At 40.6% G+C, this 19975-nt stretch overlaps 1 protein-coding gene across 2 annotated transcripts; it reads left to right on the top strand.

Moving 5' to 3' along the window:
• The first annotated feature begins 463 nt into the window (after positions 1 to 463).
• Positions 464 to 19665, top strand: LOC124265029 (ankyrin repeat domain-containing protein 50-like). Of its 2 annotated transcripts, none has more exons than XM_046699811.1 (15): positions 464 to 597; positions 3519 to 3564; positions 5431 to 5465; positions 5865 to 5913; positions 6507 to 6541; positions 7273 to 7318; positions 8742 to 8782; positions 9657 to 9705; positions 11205 to 11242; positions 12520 to 12568; positions 12982 to 13016; positions 14969 to 15017; positions 15541 to 15575; positions 15945 to 15993; positions 16657 to 19665. In XM_046699811.1, the coding sequence occupies exons 2-15, from the start codon at positions 3525 to 3527 to the stop codon at positions 17898 to 17900; spliced, it is 1794 nt and encodes a 597-aa protein (XP_046555767.1). In that variant the 5' UTR covers positions 464 to 597; positions 3519 to 3524; the 3' UTR covers positions 17901 to 19665. The 2 variants fall into 2 exon arrangements, with proteins under 2 accessions (XP_046555767.1, XP_046555766.1); XM_046699810.1 differs by lacking the exon at positions 464 to 597 and adding an exon at positions 2150 to 2344.
• The last annotated feature ends 310 nt before the right edge of the window (positions 19666 to 19975 follow it).

Raw genomic sequence — 19975 nt, 5'->3', positions numbered from 1 at the left:
CCTTAAGTCTATGTTAAGGCATGGGAGTTACGGTCACCTTAGCGCTAAGATTGCTTTGTACAATGGTACCCTACAGGTGGGTAAGCCAGTGGAAGGGAACTGGCTATTGGATGGGATGGTTGTTGAACGATATTAGTCCATCGATATGCCTGACGCTTTAGTTAAAAGAACAATATATATTCATTGTAACGTTGACAATGACTCGAATGCAATAAGCCGAAACAGGTTTTCGAAGTCGAAAGATAGCGAGTCATCTTACTCCGACAGCGTATATCGTTAATGACTCACTGGATTGACTGTTCCAGCCTTGATTATTTATAACCTTTTGTCATAACGCTGGCATACAAATACGTTACAGCAAACTCTGAATAAACACAACCGTTACATAATAGCATTGTATTTCTACAGGATAATATCGATCGCTCCCGAGAAAAGTTTCGACACAAAGAGTCACACATTTTATGCATACGCACCGATACGTGATATGTTTATGATACGCCTTCGTGTTATGAAGGATATTTAGCAATCAACACGAGAACAGCTTACTTCAGTGTTCGATGATGGACTAGTGTTTATAAGCCTTGGACAGACACAAATGTAAGTAGGATATGAGATGTTTAAAGTTATATCAGGGGTCGGCGGGGTGGCGTAACACCTCACATTCATAGCAGTAACAGTACAATAAGGTAGCTTAATTATTGAAATGTTCTCCCCTTATAGTAAAGGCCCGGGATTTGTTCCCCAATCAATCTGATTTCCCCGCTGGGGATATTGCTAAAACTGGCGTAAAACTCGACACACCACGTATATTTGTATGAAATAGAGACCCGTTGAGTGAGTTTAGTTTTACGCCGCTTTTAACAATATTCCAGCAATATCATGGCTAGGGACACCAGCAATGGGCTTCAAACATTGTACCCATGTGGGGAATCGAACCGGGGTCTTCGGTGTGACGAACGGACGCTATAACTACTAGGCCACCCTGCCTAGTTATCTCAAATTAGTTCCTAACGCATAGCTAGGGGCTTAGTGGTTAAAGCGTTCGCTCGTCACGCTGAAGACCTGGGTTCGATTACCCAGGTTCAAAGAGTGGCGCTCCATCTGGGGTATTATTGTCCCGCCTCCATACATTCAGTGGCTTGACTTGATTATGTCGATGTAGCCCTGCCCCACCTTCACACACACAATGACGTCACTTCGCTTGGCGTGGTAATCTTGTCCAGCTGGGTCACCTTGACCTTTTTCACAATGCAGAGAACACACTTTGTCCCTGTCGACCCATATCTGAACTCATTATCACGCTGGGCAATGTCTGCAATGTAGGATTGAGGTCAAATATAAATATACATTGCTTGTTTGTTTGTTCAACGTCACAATCAGCAATATATCAAAAGACACATGTCATCATATCCCAATTGCGCAGACACCTGCTCATGCTGTTGATCAGTGGATTGTCTGGTCCAGACTCGATTATTTACAGACCGCCGCCATATAGCTGTAATATTGCTGAGTGCGGCGTAAAACTAAACTCACTCACTTACTCATATCAAAAGAGCTTACATACTGAACATAATCGAGTCTGGACCAGACAAACAAAGACTGGTGTTACGAGAAACGTCTCCTGGCATCAACAACTTCATCGAGGAGGATCATCCGATCTGGCCCCGATTTCTCGAAACAAACTTAAGTCTGAGTTTTTTACTCAAATTTGAGAAAACGCAGGAAAATGCTTTTCCCAGAATAAACTGAAATCAATATTAAACTCAAACTTAGTAGACAATTTGAGTTTGGTGGATAGATTACTTAAGTTGTTTGGACTTTTTTTATTTAAAAAAATGCAGTTGAGTTAAAAATTCAGCTGTTTCAAATTGTCAAACTCAGTTTGAGATTTGAGTAAAAACTTAAGTTTGTTTCGAGAAATTGGGGCCTGATCTCCAAGTATTTTAGTTTCTGAGTTCGAACCCGGAATCGCCGTGGTTATCCAGGTTCCACAACTAGGAAAGAATACACATGTGTAATATGATCCTAACGCAAATCAAACATCGCCAGTCAACGCTGTCAACATTGGTACATATAAATAAACATGATGGCAGTTATTGAGTAACCTTGATCGTTGAAAGGTCCTTACACAATGAATACTAAAGTTTAATGTTAGTTAAGTACAGTGGCGGCTAGATTACAGTGGATTGAAGACAGAGAACTAAAGGAATACTCGGGATAACGAGAGGAATAACGCGGATCACAGAAGGAATGTTATAATTACTCTAGAGGATTAATTTGAATACAGAAAGCCACGTCGCCATTAAATACAGATGACTTTGACCCCGGAAAGGAGATAACACAGGTCTGTTTGGGATTTAGTTCGAAAGGGAGATCGTAATTCACGTTATATCAACACATGGGATACTGTCCTTATCGAATCCCATTCTAAATTTTACTTTCCTCATACACATTGAGTTCTTTTTTCCTGACTATACACACTGATATGACTGGTGTTACCCGGAAATATCATTCTTTCATTCTTTTCAAATTAACCTGAATGAAATATTGATCTGCACGTTTTAGTATTTGCATGTTATACACCTGTTACAACTAGTTGTGGGATTTGCCACCACAGTTGAAGGAACATTCACGGATGCAAATGTAAGTACAAGCTAGTCTCTGTATGGGATAATCCATGTCGGGACGTCAAGCCAAATAAGCGGGTTCGATTCTCGTCGTAGGCACAAGGTGTGAAGTCCATTCTTGAAGTCCAGCGACATAACATAGCGTAGACAATGCATGGAGATGGGTCGAATCAGTGTGACTCCCTAAAATATACATAACTGCATTACATAGTGAGTTACCTGTGGAGATCCGGGTTAGAACCGATCTTCAGTAACCTTCAGTGCTTGCAGGTGCCGTTCGAGGTGACGTGATTGATGGCTATTAGACTGAAGTGTTTGGGAGCTGGATTTCTTCGGACGTGTCCCTGCCTATTAATCATTTACTTTCACTGAAAGAAACTGGTGTATATTTCTGTAGTTCCCCTTCAAACGAAAATATCTCCTATTATGTTTGCATTGTATATCATAGTTGCGATTTGATTACACGGTGTTGTCAATATACCTCTGTCTTGAATCAAACGGGACCCGTGAAGATCCGGGTTAGAATTGGTCTTCAGCAACCCATGCTTGTGGTAAAAGGCGACTAACGGGATGAGGTGGTCAGGCTCGCTGACTTGGTTGACACATGTCACCGTATCTCATTTGCGAAGAACGATGCTCATGCTGTTGATCTCTGGATTGTCTGGTCCAGACTCGATTATTTACAGACCGCCGCCATATAGCTGTAATATTGCTGAGTGCGGCGTAAAACTAAACTCACACACCCGTCGTGAATCGCACGAAGCATACACTCATTTACCTACATATATACTCGCTGCGAGTCCTTGGTCTTGTGAAGAAACACCATCTTCCACAAAATGGCCTTATATCAAATAAAAAACTTTTGCTTTACATTTTTTTCTGTTTGCACAGGCCAAAATGTCAACGGATGTACCAAAGCGTGAACGCAAAGCAACATGTAAGTATGTCTTAAAAAAATAACAATAACATCTGAAGAAGATATCGAAGATACACTGAACGTTATTATACCGAGTGAAAGCTTTACAAACCATCAAACTTCCTCCGCGTACTAATTTCTCAGAAGAATACTCAGTCTGGGCTATCCCCAGAAACAAATCCCATTTGGCGTAAAGAGAAAAATAACTGCGAAAATTATATACTGAGTCAAAAAAGAAACTTCACATTCTTTCTGCAGGGCACTATAAAAGAACAAGAGATGGTAAGATGGTTAAATTGTTATTATTGCATTGCTGAGATCTGTGTGATGTACTCGATACACTGACAGTGCCATAATCAGTTCCATTAGGCTACACCGCCGTTCCAAAACATGGGTATACAGACTGTCAAGTCACAAGAATAAAAATGCGAAATTTCTCAGTTCAATATCGTGTATGGCCGCCCCGCGCATTCACCATTGCCAAACACCGTCTCCTCATCGACTGCCTGATGCTTGTGAACACGTGGTTGGGGATTCTGCGCCATTGCTCTTGCAAGGCAGCGCCAAGTTCCCGCAAATTCTGAGGTTGGTTCCTAAGACCACGAAGCCTTCTCCCAAGTGCATCCCAAACGTGCTCTAGTGCATTAAGGTCAGGGGACCTCGATGGCCAGTCCATGACGTTGATTCCAGCGTTTTGAAGGAAATTTTGTGTCAACATCGCGGTATGCGGCCGAGCATTATCATGCTGGAACTGTAGACCTGGGCCATGAGCCGCCATGAAAGGAACGAGTTCAGGGATGAGCACCTGGTCGCGGTAAGCAGCAGCTGTGAGGTTTCCACGGATGACCAGAAGTCGGGAACGGTTGTTCCCACAGAAAGCACCCCACACCATGCAACTTCCGCCCCCGAATCTGTCGACTTCCTGTACACAACATTGGGCATACCGTTCACGACGTCGTCTCCACACTCTATGCCTGCCGTCCGCGAATCTGAGGGTAAACCTGGATTCATCGCTAAAGACGACTCGATTCCAGTCTCTCTGGGTCCATCGGAGGTGACGTTGGGCCCACAGCAGACGTTGACGTTGATGAAACGGCGTCAATATTAGCGATATGGACGTCGAGAATGGAGATTGGCAGCCCGCAACCGATTTCGAATGGTCTGTGAGGACAGTCGACCTCTAAACATCTCAGCCCTGGTTCGTGTAGCGGGCAGAAATCTGTCACGTAGGTGACGTAGGACGATTTGACGGTCTTCTGCTCGTGACGTCACACGTGGACGAACCGACCTTGGGCGATCAGAAGTGGTACCAGTTTGTTGTAGACGACCTCGCAAGTCATACACAGTACGACGGCTGCATCCCATTGCTCTTGCGACGTCAATAACTGATCTTCCCGCTTGCAACATGCCAACGGCACGTTCACGTTGCACATTTGACAATCGTGGCATTTCAAGTACCGTTAGAACTGTGGTTTAAAAGTGTTTTTTCAATTCTTGAGGCCAATGCAAACACGTGCATGTGAAGAAAACTTCGATGCGAAGATCACGTGATCGACTGCACGTGCAAAACCTGATTTGGCACTAACGTCATTTGCACGACGAATGGATGGGTTTGAGTGGGTTTTGCTAACGTTTTTCTAGAGTTGAAAGATAGGGATCCCATTTCGGATACATAGATGTATCATCAGAGAAAAATTATTCATTATTTTTCAAATTACATTTTGTGAAGTTTCTTTTTTGACTAAGTAAAATCAGTGATGACACCAGGTGTTTGCGAAATGGGTAAGCGTGTCCTGCCCTACCGGTAACAACCGCCATTAAACTGAAATGGTGTGATATAATTCATGGCAAACCTAACCATTGAGAATATATTCATGTCCATTTCAGGTGGTGATGAAGACGAACCAACTGTGGAAATGAAGGTAAATAGATCCCGACGCCATCACATAAAGCATGCACTTTATTCAATCGCTATCCAGTAGTGATGATAGAGGTGTTTGCTAAATACAATGTTCCTTTAGGTGATTATTAGAAGCTGACCATTGTCCATTCGAGGAAGAGCCAAAGAGTGGGATACACAAAGGATTTCGACTCGGATTGTGCTCACAAAAAACAATGCTAGCCTTATATGTTGTTTGTTTCTTATATGATGTGAAAATATACCATACCTCGAAGTATGTGTACGATTATATATTCTTCTCCCCAAAACTATTGTTCATTTCCCTTGAGACATGTTTGTAGAGTTAACAATGGTTTATCACACTACATATTGCAACCAATAGATAACTAATTAATTCATTGCTTTCCTTTCTTTATCTCAGCTGAAGCATTTGGAAAATGACTTCGAAAGAACCAGCCAAGCCATAACAGGTACAGCACAACCAGAAATTATTGAGAATTTAAGATTGTAATTTTTAAAATTTAATAACAGGTATATATCCAGCAGCTAAACATAGACTAAAGACTCAAAAAAAGAGAATTTAACAATATGCCAGTAAATTCAGATAGGGTCAGTATATTGCGGACCCGTGAAGTCTTGCGAATCCGAGTTAGAATTGGTCTTCAGTAAGCCATGCTTGACGTAAGAGGCGGCTAATGGGATTGGGTGGTCTGGCTAGTTGGCTTGGTTGACACGTGTCATGGTATCCCAATTGCGTAGATGGATTTAAATGCTGTTGATCACTGGATTGTCTGGTCCAGACTGGAATATTAACAGACTGCCATCAAAGAGCTGTAATATTGCTGAGTGCGGCGTTTAACAACAAATCACAGTTTATTGTGTGATGAAAGGAACGCTAACCGTTGTTTAACTTTGTGTAACCTATAAGGACTTTGTATGACATAAGATAGAAAGATGTGAGTGTCGTATCATACGCCTATGCAACCATTAACATAGAATTACATAAATTCATATAAGGCTACATATTTGTAAATTCGAATACCTTTCATTATTTTTATTCCAGATGATATCATGAAATATCGAGGAATAGAGCTGGAGGTATGCAATGCATGACATTTTCTATTTCATTTGAATCCATGCATAAATATGATAAAAGGCTTAATTGTAAATGCAGTACGAAACAGAGACGCAAGAAATACCGGCATTGTCCCGTTGATAAACGACAAGTGTGGATTGACTATAGATCATATAGCAAGATTACATTTGCTTTACATAGCTTTTCCTATTGAAGAAGGGTTCCAAACCATCGCTTTAGTGGAGTGGTTGACAGTGCATCTGCCCCAAGAGATCTGTGGTTGGATGCCAGTTGATTCCTTAAATGATGGTATTTGTTGTTGCCCTGCCTGGTCATTGACTTCATCGGATTAAACCTGTATTGGATGAATAGTAGGCAGTGCACTTGTCTGAGTTGGGTATCCATGAATATGCCCGCTTGACACGTGTACGCCGCTCCATTAGTGCAAAAGACTGGTGAACATAGATAACATTTAAAGGCGAGAATTCATGGATGTCAACTTCATTATTTTGAGGGACAAAATTTATATCATCATATTCTTACCCCTTCATCAGGTGAAGGAGTAAGAATATACTCCCGAAACGTCGTGTCCCTCAAAATATAGAAGTTGACATCCATAAATTTTCATTTATGTGTATAGTAGATGCCATTCAAAGACTCTAGATAGCATTTGTCTGTGTAGAAACATCTTCGCGGTGACGTATTACTGACAAAACCTATGAATGATTAATGTGCTCTATTCCTTCGATAACAGATAGAAGACCTGAAGGTTGAACATCAAAGGCGAAAGGACAACACTGGTATGCAGAAAATTAGTATCTCCCAACCTCGCAAGGATTCCATGTTAGAAATGGTCTCCATGCTGGTTCGGTTAATGCATAATTATCTGGTAGAAGTGATGGAGGAAGTTAGAATTGGTCTTCAGTAACCCATGCTTGTCGTAAGAGGCAACCAACGGGATCGAGTGGTCAGGCTCGCTGACTTCGTTGACACGTCATCGTAGCCCAATTGCGAAGATCGATGCTTATGCTGTTGATTACTGGATTGTCTGGTCCAGACTGGATAATTTACAGACTGTCGCCATATAGCTGGAATATTGCTGAGTACGGCGTTAAACAATAAACAAATAAATAATATTGATGGTGGACCCAACACTAAGGTGACGGACATGATCTTGAAACATCTTTGCAGGTCAGGGCCCGTTTCACAAAGCTATCGTAGCGCTACGACTGTCGTAAGTCTATGTTACAGTATGGGAGGTACGACAGTCATAGCGCTACGACAGCTTTGTTTTGTCTCTGTTTAATCTTTATAAACTTTTCATGATACCCTTATTCATATATAGGCTTAATGTACGTCATATAGCATTGTGTGTTTGACAATGTAACGACCCATGACAGCAATAACGCATATCTCTCAGACGTCATCTGTTTAATTGGCATTTCGTCCCTAGTATGGTGATCTACCTTCAGTTGTTGGCGATCAATAGCCTATTTTTATATTGTGTGGTCCTCTATGGTTGAAATGTTTTAGATTCAGTTACTATATCTGTGATATTCTAGTTGTTTTACTGTCCTTCGTCGGCAGGTTGTTTTTTTTCTAATATATATATATATATATATATATATATATATATATATATATATATATATATATTCTATTTCAATGTCAAATTTTCTCGTCACGATATGGCTGAAATATTGCCTATCTGACGTTAAATAATAACTCACTCACTAATTGGCATTTCATAAGTTGGTATCATAAAATGCAGGATACCTCTTCATTCTAATACGTGCAACGTTTCGATATAGATTTTTATGTCGGAATATAACAAGTGATATAAGAAAGAAATTGTCATCCATAAAGTGTATTAAAAGTCTTTTTTTATTCTGTGACTTACCCTTTGTAATGTGGACAGTCCGAAACTATCCTTTTGTGCGTTAATGGTTCGCATGAAATACGTGCACAGATGAACTGGTATTGCAATTGTAACTATGACGAAATATCCTCACATAGGCCTAAGGATGTAGGTATCGTGCAGGCGATGCCATGGAACTAGTGTGTATGTGTTGAAGCTTACATTGACGATGCCCTTATATCTTCTTGCACATGTTGCGTATGTATTTCATCAGTGAGTCTGAAAAGTCCTTCACATGTACCCAGTTCAAATTTGTAAGGTACCATTTAGTTGTCTCTGTTTGCCTAATCTTTTATATTTTCTAGACAAAGTTTCGATTGAAGACATACCAGATCTTCAGGAGCAGGTAAATGGACATTTCTGTCCAATAAATTGACGTCTTTAGTTCTTAAAGTGATGGGTGATACGTCTCACTTAAACATACATTATCCTTACGGTCGAACACAGGCGTGTTAAAGTATACACCACGTCGGTATGTAATGAGCCGTTCACCGTCACATAGTGCTGTTGATGTTATGCAGACACCTTGATTGATAATGCACAGGCACTGCATATAGGTTTAGGACGTTGCAAGAGTTATGATGTTTCATAATGTGTTACATTAAGTCAGCCCAAGAATATAATCAGTCTCGATAATCCTCCAAACAGAATCTGTTGTGCGTAAATAGAATATAGTGGTGTTTGTATAACTAACAAATCAGTAAAGTACAGGTTTTCTGTGGAATCATAGAAGGGACGTTGTCGCGTTGTCGCCTTCACAAAAGCAAAAAGTGTCAAAATTAACCAGAGCTACAATGCGACAATACGACAACACGCATTTGGGCCATTTGTCGCATTGTTACCCTTTGGATGAATACAAATATATTATTCAAGCGCGACAATGCCACATGGCGACCATGCGACAAATGGCCAACATATTATATATTCTTGGTACCTGAGATCACTACACCAATTATGACTGAGGGTATATAAGAAAGTCATAGCATGGTGTCGGCCTTAGAAACCGTGTTGGATTGAATACTCGTAAATCCTCGTCACTTTGTAAATGCAGCTATTTAATGGTTTTGCTTTGTGCCTGAATCCATTAATTGACAGCAGATATGAAAGAAAGACATAACATGATATCAGCTTTAGAAATCCGTGTTGTTTTACCGCTCAGAAACCCCACTTTGGAAATGCAATAGTTTCAAACTTCACATTTCATTTTTCATATTTCACAGATCGAGGTTCTGAATGGTGATCTTCGGGAACTTAAAGCTGACCTTGAAAGTGAGTGTACATTAAGGATATACAGCACTGACTTAACAGCTATCTTACGTATGATTGTGATCCGTCATGGTTCTGTTCACAAGTTTGTTTATTGTTTCGCACAGTACTCAACAATGTTCCAGCTATATGACAGCGATTTGGTACGTTATACTAACCAAACAATCCAGTGATTGACATCATGAGCATCGATTTCCTCCTTAATGGGAAACATTAAAATTAGTTGGGATCATCAAAACTATATTCCCAGCAAGATAAAACGGGCGTACATTTATGAAACAAACTAAAATGTATTGATAAATATATTTGTATTAATAGATGTCTCTATCAGAAACATTTTTTTCAAAGTGGCAATATTCCTAGAAGTGTTGAAGATAATAAGCCCGGGGTAAATGATTTTTTAAAAATCAATCCGTCAGACATGTCACCAGAGATATATCTATTTCCATGGAAAGTATCAAACCCTTCAGCAAATCATTCGTGATTTGATCTCAAGAAGTAAAATTAAAAGGAAAATAATGCCGATCATGAAAAGTCCCCGCTTTCAGATTTTCTTCATTTTTACAATATTGGTAGTTATAATCCATGAATATTGTTTTATACGATAAAATATTGAAAAATATTATTGATATTTGCTATTTTAGGTCATTTTGTAATTGCCCTTCACCGCCCTCCATGGTGATGTGAATTAAATCTACTTCCCAAACAGTTTTGTGTACATTATATGGTCTGATATAAGCAGTGGAATCTCTGCTCGTCAAAACTAGTAAGTGGATGTTCTGGTCGATCACTTGAAAGTCTGGTTTGTTTAAGTGTCGAAAACTGCATGACACGACTACTGATGTGTGGTGCCGCACTGTAAATAATGTTTCAGGCAAAAAGTGTCAAAGGCGGGTGCTACGGCTAAGGCAGGGGATACCCTTACCGTTACCACCTTGAGTCATCACTGATTTTCAGTGGTCACATTGTATGATATTCAAAGTTACTTTTTGTGGGCAACATAATTGTTAAAGCCCAAGACCCGGATTCGGTTCCCCAGAAGGGTAAAATATGTGAAGCCCATATCTGGTGTTCCCCGCTGTTATATTGCTATATACTAGGTTTAAACATATATTTTATTTCATAAACGAAATGTGGATTGGTAAACAAGGAAAACATTGCTAACGTGAATATCGCTCCAGGAAAAACAGATCAGGGTTGGTACCACCATATAACATGTGTGTGTATGTGCGTGCGTGTGTGCGCATGTGTGTGTCACGCGCATTGCATTAAACTTTTGTATTGCATGGAATATTAGAAGGGACATTGTCGTATTTAGGTTTATATTGGCATTTTGTTTGTTTTTTAGTCCGACAACGCGACAATGTCCCTTTTTGTATTCCATAGTTACTTAAGTTCGAGCTAGTGTCCGATCAAAGGAATTATTGGGTAGGGACAGATGGGAGATTGGAAACAGTACAAAACGTGTAAGTGAGTACATCTCTCTTCTTCCTTTGTTATAGGATTTCGCACTGAAGATGTTGCCGATTTAGGGACAAAGGTATGACCTACTTCCGTTCTACTGTGACTTTTCCGCTTCAAGAATTTCAAATTGGTATTAAGCTTCTTAGTTTGATCCAGGTATACATCGCGGTTACTCTGTTCTAACCAAAAGTTGGTGATAGACCATATAATGGATGCTCGTATTGTCCCACCGGATGACATAAAGATGATCATTAAACGCATTGGTCTTTATATCAGTAAATACACCACTGATGCACAATGACCATGGCATTCCTAATGAGATATGGTATCCATTCTATTGGAATACCTGTTTAGGTACTCACGTACAATCAAATCCCGATGAGTCGAATGCCGGTGTCTCGAATATTATGCATAACTCGAAGTACCTGTCGCTCCCGACCATTCCCCGTTAGTAAGGTGCCCCAATAGGTGATAGGAAAATCTGCTAAGCGGCGTTGTTTTAAGAAAGTCAAACCTCTGCATGCTGCCAACTTCATACTGTTACAACAAGTCTGCCTTGATGACGTCTTGTTTATTTGTGGATTGGGTAAAATCAAAAAATGCTTAGGCGGAGGAATTAGGACTGGATCGTCACTTTTTTCTACCCTCATAGACATACCTATGTCTCGAATACATCGATAAGTCGAATTTATTACTTGGTCCCCAGCGATTCGACTCATCGGGACACATCGGGACACACTGTTTTAGAAGTAGAGATTCCATATTAAAATGCTTTATTTACAGCGCCTACAAGAATGTATTAGCACCATGAACCTTATTATAGCGTCGTTTAGAAGACACGATTATGGAACGGTTTTTGTCGCTTCTGTTAAATGTAGATGTTTCACTCACCAATGTAAATACATCAACACCTAGATCCTACTTAAGAGAACATCATTACACTTAGTGCTTAAAGTCTTAACTGGGGCTACGAGAACTTGTCAAATAAGGGAAATATACGATTTTCACGTTGAGCAGAAGGAGTTCAAACAGGCTTGATAACTGGTTAATGGTTACATGGCCCACAAATAACCCTTATTGATGTGGGAGAGTAACGACTGTTGTACACGAACGGCAGGTAAATCACAAACCTTATCCTTCTGAATCACTCCAGCATTGGTACCATTCTTGACGGAAATCCCATCGCTGATAGCCACACGCTGTGACATTAGACCGCCCAGAGCATTGTGAATCAATCTGAAAAATATTTCTTTTTTCTTTTGAATAGAAACTACATTGAACTTTCAGAGAGGATGAAATAAAATGTGACACATGACCCCAAGGTCTTGATTAGTAGTCTGTTGGTTGTTTCAGATACAAAACCTGAAGGATGAACTCGAGGTACTGACACAGGATACTGAAGGTGCGTTATAAGGAGTTGTTTGTAAGAAAGGCAATTGATATACTGCAGCAAAAGGAGAATCTAGTACCCACAGACAGTTCAGATCATTTAAAGTCTCTACCATCGATTGAGGGCACGAGGTGATTCACATTCTGTAGGAACTGTGCGCTGTAGTTAGGGCGGGGATGCATCTGTGGACGCGATATTCAATGACATTCTGCTAGAACAATGTACTTGGGTGTATAACATAACGTTTAGATATGACCAGTTTCTTATTTGAATGTGTGATATACACATGTGTGTGATTAACAATAATGCAGTGATTAACAATAATGCAGTGATTAACAATAATGCACCAATAATGCAGTGATTAACAATAATGCAGTGATTAATCCAGTGATTAACAAATAATGCAGTGTTGCTTTTGTCTGCAGATACAGAAGAACACAAGGCCGAGGCTAACGAAAAGGTATTACTGTACACATCATATATGTTCATTAAATGTGTTTGTGTGGAGTTGCTACAGACAACAATAACTCAATGGCAAGTTAAATATACAGAAACGGAATGACATCTGTTCTTGACTTTGATCATTCCATAGTCCCTCGTCACAGCATCACATGATTTTCAATCTGAATCCTGGTATGAACATATTCAGTCTATGAGAATTGGAAATACTTCCTTTAATCTTATATTTGTACTATAATGTTTTACTCAAAACTCTAGCAGTAGTTTTCCAACAGTAATTTTGAAAAATCTGCATTAGTTGGATACGATTTGGTCAAGGTCAGTAAAACTTCTTATTGTTCAATATACAATAATTAGCATGCATGCAAATATCAAATAATACTCATGCCCGAATTTATGAGACTTTCTAACATTTAGGCAACCACGACAATTTATCAGTTCTGCTTGTGTTGTGTTATTACCGGTTTTAGAACTGACCCTGATTTTTTATTGTGTAAATGCAGCACAAATGTTTCTTGTGTATTAGTTTTAACTGTGAATCAAACTGACCATCTACGTTACAAATTGCAAGTATGATGCGATACATGTACTATAAATCCTAGCGCGACATTAAGTTAGTTGGGTTTATTGTTTATAAAAATACCCCTTAACACCAGGAATAGAACTGGTCTTCAGCAACCCATGCAGGGACAAGGATATAAAAAGTTGATGCTCAAAACACTTCACCCTCCGCATGTCCGCTGTCCAGGACTGGGTGCCATTACTGGCTTCTGGAGATCTGTTCATATAATATGTCTGTCAGTGAAGACCCGGGTAAGAATTGGTCTTCAGTAACCCATGCTTGTCCAGTGCCCAGGAGACGTGATTGACACATGTCATCGTATCCCAAATGCGTAGGTCGATGCTCATAATGTTGGTCACTGGATTGTCTGGTCCAGACTCGATTATTTACGCACTGCCGTCATGTAGCTGTAATACTGACTTGCACGTATCCCACGTGGATCATTGTTCCCAATATCAATGGTTTGTCTGGACCTGACTCGATAGTCTACTTACTGCGTTGATGAATAAAATCATTTCTTACAAGAACCTCCGCTCATGTGGCGGGAATATTGTTTAGTGCGGCGTTAAACAAAAATCAAACATTATCGCTTTGAGCAATAATCCAGTAATAAAACAGTCCTTGCACTCATTATGGGACGAGTTACTAGGGAATGTAGATCTATTATTATAGGATATTTATATAGCGCACATATCCACGCACTAGTGCATGCTCAAGGCGCTGGTATTTTTTCCCTCGATCATTGGATGTCAATCTCAACGGCACATAGCATTATCAGTCTCAACTCCCTGGGGAGTATACAACTCTTGCAGCCACTAGGCGCACCGAGTTATTGTGGCTTTCTCATCCTAACGAGGTACCCATTCACAGCTGAGTGGACCGGAGACTTAGTCACAGTACTTTGTCCATGTTCACTGCACGTTGCTGTACCCGCAACTAGGTATTTGCACGTATTCATGTGGCCACCATCGGGTCAAATACCAACGGATTCGTGGGTTCTTTTAAGTGTACAGGGTTGTGTACTGTACACTAGGGGTTGTGACAACACTGAAAGAGTCTGCACACAAAGTTGACTCCAAGGTTTTTACACCCGGTCACACTTGGCAACCATCGAGCATGGGTATGGTGCTCATCGACATGTAGACATCACCATAGGTTCCTGGCGTGCAGAAGGGACGCAACTCTGCACAGCGAGTTGCTCGCCATTAACGACTGGGACACTGGCACTAGAGGATACATATTCGGACGACCACTCAAGGGTTTATAAACGTATTACGCTGACCTTACAAGTTGGTGTTATAAGCTTATGCTCTAAATGTCGATTTTCATCTTGTCATATTCTTCCTTCATATCGGATCCTGCTTCGTAAACTACGTTTTCTTTTATTGCAGGTCCAGACGATGAAAGGGAGTCTTCATCAGCTGAACACGTATTCAGAGTGTATGTACACATATGTCTATCGATAATTCCATGATTGTGTTTATTGTGGAACGCTGTAATCTACCCGTAAAGATCCAGGCTAGAATTGGTCTTCAGAAACCCATGCTTGTCGGGCGACTAACGGGATAGGGTGGTCAGGCTCGCTGACTTGGTTGACACATGTCATCGGTTCCCAGTTGCGTAGATGGATTTTCATGCTGTTGATCACTGGATTGTCATGTCATCGTATTCCAATCGTATTTACAGACCGCCGTATAGCTGGAACATTGCTGAGGGCGACGTTAAACAACAACCAACCAACTATTGTTCTCTCACTCAGCTCCAGCTCCGATATTTTACAGCCCGCCGTCATATAGGTGTCATATTGACTTGGTGCGTCTTAGTAACTCACGTGGGTCGTTGTTCCCAATACCAATGGTTTGTCTGGTCCAAATTCGATAGTTTACTTTCTTTGGCATTGATCAATTTTAAATCCTTTCATACAAGACCCTTTGCTCACTAATTGGTTACATCTTACTTTCAGCTGAACGGGAGAAGCGTTATGCTCTTCACAAGAAGGTGAGTAGCTCATTTGAAACCACAATTACAAATACAGCAGTATTATACATGATTCTGTTTTCCCTGTCGATCAAAATAAATTCCGGCTTTTTCTCTCATTGAGTCGAAGCTGAAAAACTTGCATTGATCAAACGTATGTTTCTCGTTATTTGGGTTTTTTCATATCAAAGTCAGGTTAGGATAAATATTTCATTGCTTTCTTTGACTTAAGTGAAATGTTTTAGGGTTGAATGAAAAGTGAGTGTCCATCTTTCTCAATCTCTACTTTTTGTGTAACTGCTTCGCATCAACTCCATTAAAGTCATGAGTCAATATCAGTAAAACTTGCATGTGTGTTAGGATATTTCATTATGTATTCTTCTGTTGCAGATTACAGATTTAGAAAGTAAACTTGGGCTACGGGAAAAGCAAAAACCAGGTTGGTTAATTCAAGATAATATAGGGTGAGAGAAGTTATTATCTGGCAAAAACGTTCTTTTTTCTGAATTAAAAAACATGAAGAATGGCACAATAAATCCATCTTTGCTACCATTAATGTGTCCCCTCAAGACAAATGTGTGGGCTAAACATTGCACGTATCACTTGGAGAATCGATCACTGATGAGTTCAGGGAAGCAGATGCAGTGTTGGACTGGGGCGGTGTTTCGCAAACACCTTGTGTTCTCGATTACTTTCGATGACGTTTTGCTTTTCCCCAAAACATTAAATACCAACAGTATTAATCTTAACCCGCGAAGATCTGGGGTAGAATTGGTCTCATGCTCTCGCGATCCGGTCGTCAGGCTTGCTGACGTGTTTGACGTATGTCATCGTAGGCCGACTGCGTACATCGATGCTCATGATGTTGATCACTGGCCTAGACTCGAATATTAACAGACCGCAGTCATATAGACGGAATATTGCTGGGTGTAGCGTTAAACAACAAACAAACCCATAATAAGCCGACACCGTGTAATTTAACCGAAATACTATTCAAAGCAACTTACTACCACCACACGCAAACAATGTCTTAGTTTGGCATATTTGCGGTTCATGGTTTCCAAATTATAATGATCGGTTATCTGATATTCTTCTAATGCAGTTGATGGTTTCGGCGATGAGAACTTCGTTCAAGATAGTTCCGGTGACCAACCTTCTGAGACTGACATCCACACGGCATGCAGAGAAGGGGATCTGGATCGCGTGAAGCAGTTGCTCTCTGGTCCTGAGGCCAATGACAGTCTGGACAAGAACGGAACGTCTTTGTTGATGACGGCAGTGGAGTACGGTCACAGAGATGAGTTTGACTTCCTTGTTAGCAAAGGATTCGATGTGTACCAAGTTGATAAGTTCGGTAACAACGTCCTTCATGTTGCTTGCATCGGAGGGGACGTTGACCTTGTTTCGTATATCATAACCCAGAACATTGTTGATATAAATAGCCGGGGGCAGTTCGGACGGACTCCTGTGATGGCCGCGGCAGAAAAAGGTCATAAGATCGTCCTGGACGTTCTTGTAAGTCATGGAGCTGATTTGTATTGTGTCGACGATGACGGTGACAACATCCTTCACGCAGCCTGTCTTGGAGGTCATGTGCAGATGGTGGAGTATCTCGTGGCTCAGGAGATAGTTGGCATCAACAGTAGAGGAGACAATGGTAGAACACCCCTGATGGCAGCTTCTGGGATGGGTCATCGAGGTGTATTTTACTACCTTCTCAGCAAGGGAGCCGATGTGTCGATGCTGTGTCAGAAGAAGAACAATATTCTCCACGTGGCTTGTTTCGGAGGCGACAGTACCATGGTGAATCACATTCTCTCAAATAACTTTTTTGACATTAACAGTAAAGGAGAATACGGCAGGACACCATTATTGGCAGCAGCTGGGAAGGGACATCGAGACGTTCTGGACCTTCTCCTACAAACAGGATGCCTTGCGACTTCAGTGGATGACAATGGTCATAACATGCTTCACGTTGCCTGTCTTGGAGCTGAGGTGGACATGGTGAAGCATGTCCTGTCAAAGAATATCGTGGAGAAAAACAGCCGGGATAGATACGGCCGGTCTCCGGTCATGTTGGCAGCAATGACTGGGTGTAGACAAGCAGTTGATGTGCTCTTGGAACAATCAGCTGATGTAAACTTGGTCGACGACAGCGGTAACAACATCCTGCAAGCTGCCTGTCTGAGCAACGAGGCGGACATGGTGAAGTATCTCATCTCTCTACAGAAACTTGACATCAACCACAAGAACGCCAGTGGGTCAACAGCAGCCGTGCTAGCAAAGGAACAGGGATATATATCTCTTTATGATTCTCTCGTGTCCCAAGGATGTTCAAAGGAGTAGATCAGTCGAAAAACATTGACTTTGTATGGGATCTAGAAAACTGGTGTATATGCGTAATCATTCATCTTCTTTAAAAGACCATATTGATGAATGCCATCAATTTAAGGCTCGGCTTCTTAAAGCAACTGAATTTTGATAAAATTTCAATATTTAAATTAGTGTGATGTTATCACAATCTGATTCCTTTTATGCCGTTGCCGTTCAGGATAAAGTAGCGTAAACTTATTATAAAGTCTATGTAACATCACCTAGTGTTGTAGGTGGTAGATTGTAGTTTGCGTTCTTTTATTATTGCTTAGTCTCGCACACAGCCTCTAGTGACCAAAACGACGGCGTAAAATCCTGCTGGGAATAGTATAGAAAGCAGAAGTACCGTAAATCCTTCTTGATCCTCCTGGCCCTCGAGTCTTTGCGAGGATTAAAGATAGAAAAGAAAAACAACATTTAGTTAGATGACCACTGATTCGAAATGCTTCACATTGTACTGTATTGTTCGGTTATTATTTTTTAGTGTGTTTTGTTTTATTTGATTTTTTTTAATTATTAATCCTCGGGCAGACACGAGGGCCTGTGCTTCATCCCTACTGAGGTGGACTGACTTTGGTCACTAGTGGTACGTGGCCTAGTACTTTTATACTAAATAATATTCTTAGACTTCATTTGTGTTTTGATATTGAATTGGTTTGTTTCATACATAAACTGTGATTCTTACACAAATGTTTTACTGTTCATTATATTCGAATATAATTAACTTGTTTTCATAGACATGTGGATGCAATATTGCATATGCAATGTAACATTTTAATGCACTCACTATAAGCGGCTACGTTTAAAACGTATTTAATACATCACTTTATGAAAAATGTTACTATATTTATAGAACAGTTGTTCTTACAATTTTATTTTTGAGAAAAAATTTCACCCCAACCGTCGTATTGGGTTGCTGTATCTATTATGATTTTGGTAGATGTTAGGGAGACACGATAATGATTTGTAAATGTGGAGATCGAGATCGAGATCGAGATCGAGAGAGAGGGGAGGAGGGAGGGAGGAGATCCTACAAAGGTACGGTGAGTGAAACCCATTTTTGGTCTTCCCGCGGTACATTGCTAAATCGGAGGAGTTTACTATTGCCTACAGGGAGTACCAATGGTTTTGAATTTTACTGCCTTCAACCTTTCATTAAAGCGGTACGTCCCATTTCATTGTGTGTTGTTTTGTTTTTCAATTTCTGTGTATGTCATCTTGCGGGGTGGGAAACGGGCGCCATGCGCCATCAGCACCAACTTGTTCCTCTCAGCCTTCTCCATCTTCTGTAACACCTTCACGAAAGCGAAAATGTTCATGCGTCTCTGGACGATCTTGTTGAGGTGCGAATGCCCACCAGATGGTTGTTCGTTCTCGGGCAGTTGGTTTTAACGGTGATTCCATGATCCGGCCTGGAACTTGGCGTGGACGTCCACCCAGGTGCTGGTGACGTTGTCGAGGAGCTCGTCCATCTGTCCAATGGCAGGGGCGTCGTCCATGATCTCTAACCAAGCATCTGGACAATTGCTCTTTCCTCCCCTAATCCCATTGTAGGCATTAGTGCACACTAATTGAAACAGTCCACTTGTGTGCAGGTAGGCGTACACTGTCAAACACACTTTGAAGCTATTATTCCCTGTAGTTATGTTTCCTTGTAACCTCCAGTACACATAACGGATATACTCGTAGTATTAATGTATTTCTCTTGAATTGATTAAAGTTTGAATGATTTTTTAAACATTATTGTTACTTATTTATTCTTCGATAAGTCTTTAAACTTTGTATCCCAAATACTGAAATCTGATACACCTGTACCAACATTACCTTACACAACATGTATTTCAGGATTCAAACCAGCACTTAGAAAAAAAATTCATGAGCGATTAAAGCTTGCATCGATTTCAGCCACCGATGAACTTTTCAAAGGTCATGCTTTGGAAAGGTAAAATATATCCTACACAAATATGGATGTACTTTCTTGAAAAACGATCATAATCTGAAATTGACACCAGAATGTGAAGGAGTTCAAACAGAAATTTATCGATACT

The sequence above is a fragment of the Haliotis rubra genome, unplaced genomic scaffold (assembly GCF_003918875.1).
Source record: "Haliotis rubra isolate DU_JTF1 unplaced genomic scaffold, ASM391887v1 Scf957, whole genome shotgun sequence".
In the NCBI taxonomy this organism is placed as follows: Eukaryota; Metazoa; Mollusca; class Gastropoda; order Lepetellida; family Haliotidae; genus Haliotis; species Haliotis rubra.
The sequence above is the reverse complement of the archived record's forward strand: the minus strand, read 5'-3'. Positions and strand labels throughout refer to the sequence as shown.

What these genes read in the sequence shown, in the direction of transcription:
- LOC124265029 (XM_046699811.1), top strand. Translation starts at nt 3,525, where the DNA reads ATGTCAACGGATGTACCAAAGCGTGAACGCAAAGCAACAT. An exon ending in ACTTAAAGCTGACCTTGAAA is followed by an intron (nt 9,706 to 11,204) that starts GTGAGTGTACAT and finishes CCTTTGTTATAG; the next exon opens with GATTTCGCACTGAAGATGTT. An exon ending in ACGGGAAAAGCAAAAACCAG is followed by an intron (nt 15,994 to 16,656) that starts GTTGGTTAATTC and finishes CTTCTAATGCAG; the next exon opens with TTGATGGTTTCGGCGATGAG.